The 6,263-nt window shown below is 51.3% G+C and overlaps 1 protein-coding gene across 2 annotated transcripts; it reads right to left on the minus strand.

The window, feature by feature from the left end:
* Window positions 1-367: 367 nt before the first annotated feature.
* On the minus strand, window positions 368-3,460 carry LOC131749815 (dynein axonemal heavy chain 2-like). 2 transcript variants are annotated; one of them, XM_067024393.1, is made up of 9 exons: window positions 3,300-3,460; window positions 2,945-3,129; window positions 2,500-2,728; window positions 2,263-2,414; window positions 2,026-2,140; window positions 1,356-1,532; window positions 1,181-1,255; window positions 857-1,007; window positions 368-711 (listed from the first exon to the last, which is right to left on the minus strand). In XM_067024393.1, the coding sequence occupies exons 1-9, from the start codon at window positions 3,453-3,455 to the stop codon at window positions 557-559; spliced, it is 1,395 nt and encodes a 464-aa protein (XP_066880494.1). In that variant the 5' UTR covers window positions 3,456-3,460; the 3' UTR covers window positions 368-556. The 2 variants fall into 2 exon arrangements, with proteins under 2 accessions (XP_066880494.1, XP_066880493.1); XM_067024392.1 differs by having other exon boundaries at window positions 594-1,007.
* Between the last annotated feature and the right edge of the window lie 2,803 nt (window positions 3,461-6,263).

Raw genomic sequence — 6,263 nt, forward strand, 5'->3', positions numbered from 1 at the left:
TCCCGCTCGCCTCAGCACAGGTGCCGAATAGGATGCCGAATGCGGGGTACAGGGTTCAGGGTGCAAGGTACGGGGGTCCAGCACCGATCCCTGCCTGACAAACCCCTATTCCGTTTGGATCACGCGCCCTTCCAAAGTAAGCCCCGCCCCACTCGCTCAAGTCCTGCCCAGAGATTTAGCCACATCTTCTTTAGGCCCCACGGCCCTGCCCATTCGTTCAAGGCCACGCCTCCCCTCCCTCTCAAGACCTCCCACTTCCCTTGCTCTTTTCCCGGTCCAGTAGCTACTCATAGGAGCTCTCATCCTCCGTAAGGCCTGGGCTTCCTCCTTCCCCAAACCCCCAGCATCCCATTGAGAGACTTAAGGCTTGTGGTTGTGGGTGTTTTAATGCACTGAGCTCCAATACAATTCTCCCACCTTTATGGCTAGCACAACCGGACAAATTCAGCCAAGGTCAAGGCCAGAGTGAGGTCCAGCGTCTGTCCGAGGTGCATTATCAGCCTTGGCTTTTAGAGTCCTCGACCCTCCCTCAAGCGGTGAAGAAGGGGAGGTCCTCTCAGTTATCCAGGCTCATGAGCAGAGCAGTGCCCCTCTTGATCCAATGATCAGATGTCATGGTCCCAGAGCGGAGGTCGATGCCAATGACAAACGATGCGCGGTCTGAGCTGCCTGCCCGGTTGGGATAGTAATAGCAGGGACAGGAGTACATGCCTTCGGAAAAGGAGAGGAGAAAGAGTCTGACCCTGGAGCCTCTGGCAGAGCAGGGCAGGAGCAAGTGTGGGGGAGGAGTGGAGCAGAGACTGGGTTAGGATCCAAACTAGGGATGGAGCAGGCAAGCTTGAGGGCACTGTCCCACCCTTGGCACTCTTCTTGCGGCTCTCTGTAGGCCGGAAGTGGATCGTGGGCATGAGGCAGACAAGCTGCATGGGCTCTGCCTCCACCAAGCAGGAGTTCTTCTGGTCCCAGCCAGCACCCTCCAGGTAAAGGCCCCGAACCCAGACACCATCCTGGGGAGACATGGGGGCAGGTTGGGGGGAAATCTAGACCCTCAGTTGCCAGCACCCCTGTCCCGCCACCTCTCCTCCCCTCTCAACCAACTGTTTCCCACCTTTGCTCCCAGCACCCTCCTCCTCCACCAGAACCCCCTCTGCTCGGAACCTCGAGCACATCTGGCTCCCACCTTGGGTGGATACACTAGGTTGCTGTCGTCCACAGTGGAAACAATAAACTCCCAAGAGAGGCTGTCCACTGAAATCTGGGGATTGAAGGCGAGAATAAGGGAGGACCCCCCAAAGAGGAGAGCAGATACATATATCCCCAGCAACCGTCCCCATCACACTTTCCACATTGCTCACATTGTTTTGGCGAGCTGAAGACTGCAGGACAGCAGTGAGGAAGCTGGTGGGAAAGGTGAAGCCAGACAGCCAGAAGATCACAGGAGGCCGTGCGCGGCTGGCCCACAGCTCAAACTGTTCCACACGCATGGCCAAGTCCCGGGTCCATGAAGCCAATGGCTTTTGTGAGGGATATGCCTGGAGGAGGAGAAGGCAGTGTGTGTTTATTCATTCACTTATTCATGCATTCAAATCCTGGTTTCAACCTTGGAGCAGCTATAAGAAGAATATATGCTGTCAGTCCCTGTTCCCCAACCATAGTTTGGCACAGCTCTCCAAAAGCCAACTCCCAGGAAAGAAGCATAAGATGACAACTATAAACAATAGCACCAGTAATACTAACCAGTTACCACCATTAATGAAGCACCTTCTAGCATTGTGCACAGTACAGGGAATCCTTGAAACATCCTTGGAGAGGCTAGGAACTTACCCTGAGTCAGTTTCTAACTAAATAACTTTTCAAAGTCAGTCAGTAAAGGGCAGAGTCAGATTTCAACCTTGAACCTGTCTGGCCCCAAAGCCCAGGCTCACTGCTTTTTGCTATATGCTTCCTGAAAACCAGGAGGTCGCCGGCCCAGGGGTGAAAGGAGAGTTCACTGTAGGATTAGGATCAACAGTAATGTAATCTTGCCTTTCCCCAGAGCGGAGGGACATGGGCATCAAAGATGCAACTGAAAATCTCTTCCAGGCTTGTAGACATGACGATGAGGCCCTGGATGCCTTTTTCTAGGTCTGTCAGTGAGAACCTGAACAGGGTAAGGTGGAGGGTTAGGGATGGTACGGGCCTGGGAGAGCCATCATAGGCAGGGAGTGAAGGCCTTTCCTCGTGCTCCCTCACCACATTCCACAGAACCGCCCTCCATCTTACAGGATGGTCTCCATAAGCTTGTTGTATCTCTGAATCTCCTGGAGAAGCACCACATTGAGTGGGGAGGGGTCCATAGCCAGCAGTTTTCGGGTCCCTTCATAGTCGATCATTTCAGGGATCTTCTGTTTCACATCAGCAGCCAACTCGAGGACCTGCCGAGGCAGGAGCTCTGAGCTCTGAGTGCAGACCCCCTCTTCCTCATTGCTTGCCCTCCCCCAGGTGTCTGTCTGTCCTTACCTTCTCTTCCCGGCTCTGGTCTCCGGCCCTGGTGGGTGTAATCTGGGGTTGCAGGGAAAGCAGAGTCTCAAAGAGAGTTTGTGCCTCAGTGATCTGGGAGGCCACATCTGCATTAGGGTGCTGGCCAAAGGTCTCGGGGGGGTCCACGCCGGGCAACATGCTAATATACTCCTTGTATGAGGCCAGGCTCCCATCCTTGGGGATGAAATAGGTCTCCAGTACTGACAACCTGGGGAGCCACCGCATAATTGTCACTGTGTCGTGGGGACTCTGGGGCTCCCAGGCCAGGCCAAAGGCCCCATTCATCCAACTCCCTGCTCTTGCTGCCCTCCACCCCACCATCCCACCAAGCCTGCCTTCCCCCAACGTCACGTTCTCTCCTCACACACTTCCCCTACCCCCAGTCCTGCCACCTGCCCCCGCCCCATCCAGCACGCCCCCTCACCTGTAGGAGGGGGTTGATAGAGCCTGCTCACAGAAGTAGTCGTTGATGTAGGTGGTGAGCAGGCGCCGGTCCCAGTCATCCGTGACGTGTCCGCCATAGTTGACACCAGCGATGAGGTACTTGAGGGCATCCCAGTGCGTCTCCTCATACTCGTCCAGGTAGAGGCTCAGCAGGTTCTCTGACACCTGTGTGGGGTCCCAGCCCGAGCCCCCAGCCCCACACACAGTTATGGCAGGAACCCTTCCAGGGGCGCTTTAACACAGGCTTCCTGTCGGTGGCTATTCCTTCAGGGCAGCCATGGGGCAGGAAGTGTAAGGGGACAGGGCTGGGATGAGGGACCCTGGTTAGCACAAACCTCAAAGTCGGAGTCATTGAAGCCATAGATGATGTTCCAGCCAAGTTGCAGGAACTTTCTGCGTTCAAGTAACACAGAGTGGAAGAAGCACAGTGCAAACAGCAGCTTCTTATACTTGGAGGGTTTGGAGCAGCGGGAAAACTGTGGTTCTGTCATCAGTTGGTACAGACGGGTCATGTTGGCCTTTAGGCCCTGGGGACAATGAAGTACAGAGGTGGGATGACGTGCATCTTGCTTGGCCCTGCCCCTAGCACCGTCGTGTACAGTTGTGGAGGTTGCTCACTGCACAACGGCACTGGCTGAAGGGATGAGTGGGGGCTGAAATCCAGCCCTTGAGCTGCATGCCAGCATGTGCGCTCATTCACGGGGCTGCGTGCCTTTCTCTAGTTCACACACGGGCACTGTAAGGACTAGTGGCAGCCCTGTCTTCTTGTCTCCGCCCCCCCCCCCCCGCCCTTTGATCCCCTCAACCACGACGTTCTCAATGGCGGGTAGGCCAACTCAATTTGGGAGTGCCAGAAAATACGAACAGAAACATAAACGTGCACTACTGATGAACAAAAAAGTACACAACTATGGGCAAAGGGTCAGTAGATAGTGTCTCATCAAGGGGGAACGTTCTACGTCATTGGATTTATCAGGCTTCATGAACAGGTTGGGATTTGGCCTAAGTCTTACAAATGGGAAGGATGTGATGAGGCTGAGAGGAAGGCCTTAGTTTCCCAGAGATGGGAAGAATTGAAGAAATAAAGGCACAAAGGGGAGATAAAGTGAGAAGAGAAATCTCACTGAAATCAAGTGCAAGTGCTCCGGTGGGGAAAGAATGGCCATGAGCAGATACAGTGCAATAAGAAGGGCAGTTCGAGCCGTTTGAACATGATTCACCAGGTATCCTGGAGCCATTTCTGTCTTAAGTAGGACAGTGATACGCTGAAAGAGTATTTTCAGAAGACTCATATGATGTACAGAACGGAGCAGGGAGAAAACAGAAGTAAGAACATTGGATAGACCAATAACAAAAAGAAAATATAATTTAAAAATACCATTTATAACATCATCAAATTAGGTAAAATACCGTGAAACCACCGAGTCCTAACCACTGGACCACCGGGGAATTCCCTTTACACATCTTTATAGAGAAACTCACAAAACTTTATTGAAATAAAGAATAGGGACTTCCCCGGTGGTGCAGTGGTTTAGAATCTGTCTGCCAATGCAGGGGACACGGGTTCAGTCCCCGGTCCGGGCAGATCCCACATGCTGCAGAGCAACTAAGCCGGCGCGCCACAACTGCTGAAGCCCGCGTGCTGCAACTGCTGAAGCCTGCGCACGTAGAACCTGTGCTCCCCAACAAGAGTAGCCACTGCAACGAGAAGCCCGTGCACCACAACGAAGAGTAACCCCCGCTTGCCGCAACTAGAGAAAGCCCGTGCGCAGCAACAAAGACCCAATGCAGCCGAAAAAAAAAAAAAGGAATAAATGGAGAGACCTACTATACTCATGGATTGGGAGGCTCAATATCCTAAAGACAATGATTTCCCCCAAATTGATCGATATAATTTTTCTGGTGAAAACTTGACAAGCTAGTTCCAAAATTTATGTGGGAGAATAAAAGGTCAGAAATAGCCTGGAGAAGGACATTGGTGAGGGGACTTGCCTTCCCAGCTATCAAGAATTATTATAGGGCTATATAGTAATTAAGACAGTGTACATTGACCCCAGGATAAACAAGTTGACCAGTGAACAGAATAAAGGGCCCAGAAACCCATCTGTATGTATATGACATGACTGGGACATTTAACAAAATTGGAATATATAATACATTTAGATTAAAAGAGTGTATCAATTTACTGAAGTTGGCAACTGTGCTTGCAATTAGATAAGAAAACGTTCTTATTCTTAGGACTGAGCCCTTTGCACTGACAGACACTGAAGTATGTGGCAGTAAAGGGCCAGGATGCATGCAATGCACTCTCAAATGTTTCAGAAGAAGTATGAGTGAGGAGAGAGCGAAAAACAAAGAGAGATCAAATGATAAGGCAAGTGGGACAAAATGTGAACAACAGATGAATCTGGGTAACATACACGTGAGGGTTCTTTGTACTATTATTCTTACAACTTTTCTGTAAGTTTAAAATTATTTCCAAATAAAATATTTTTAAAATATTGGCCTCTTTGTCAGCTTCCAAAAGAAATCTGGTCGCACCAACTATACCCTGAACATCCTACTTTCTCTGAAGGTTTGGTGGCTCGCAGGAAGGTTCTGCATCACCAGCAAGCAGCATGTCTTCACAGAAGGCTCTCCTGGGCTGAGCTAGAACAAGTCTCTCTCCTCTGGTGACCCAGCCACGGCAGAGCCATCCTCTCTGATTCCTCTCTCCTCCTGGGTTATGCTCAGCTGGTATCATTGCCTCCACGCTCACTGCTTATCATGCCGACCTAAACAGCACCTACCTCAGGGCCAACACATCTCTACCCATCACAGAGGGTGGGGCTCAGCCAACAGAGGACCCACGGGCTACCAAGGCACACAACTCTCTTAGAAGGCAATAAGAAAGGCTCTTAAAAAATGAACTAAGGGCTTCCCTGGTGGCGCAGTGGTTGAGAATCTGCCTGCAGATGCAGGGGACACGGGTTCGTGCCCCGGTCCGGGAAGATCCCACGTGCCGCCGAGCGGCTGGGCCCGTGAGCCGTGGCCGCTGAGCCTGCGCGTCTGGAGCCTGTGCTCCGCAATGGGAGAGGCCACAGCAGTGAGAGGCCCGCGTACCACCAAAAAAAAAGAACTAAAAAGAAATAGTTCTGTTTCTTTGGCAACACATTTCTGGACTGTTTGACATTTTTAAATGGGGGTACAGACTACTTTTGTTGGCAGAAAAGAATATAAATAAAAATCAACTTTAAACATATATTTAAAAAAATTAGTGGCGCCATTAACAAAAATGGGATGAGGAGATAATCTACACC

This window comes from Kogia breviceps, unplaced genomic scaffold (genome assembly GCF_026419965.1).
Source record: "Kogia breviceps isolate mKogBre1 unplaced genomic scaffold, mKogBre1 haplotype 1 scaffold_647, whole genome shotgun sequence".
NCBI classification, from domain to species: domain Eukaryota; kingdom Metazoa; phylum Chordata; class Mammalia; order Artiodactyla; family Physeteridae; genus Kogia; species Kogia breviceps.

Excerpts from the sequence above, each read along its gene's own strand:
- LOC131749815 (XM_067024392.1), bottom strand. The coding sequence starts at position 3,455 with ATGACAGAACCACAGTTTTCCCGCTGCTCCAAACCCTCCAAGTATAAG. Across the intron at positions 2,141-2,262 it reads AAGCTTATGGAGACCATCCT|GTTCTCACTGACAGACCTAG; the intron begins GTAAGATGGAGG and ends TACCCTGTTCAG. Across the intron at positions 1,008-1,180 it reads ACCTAGTGTATCCACCCAAG|GATGGTGTCTGGGTTCGGGG; the intron begins GTGGGAGCCAGA and ends ATGTCTCCCCAG.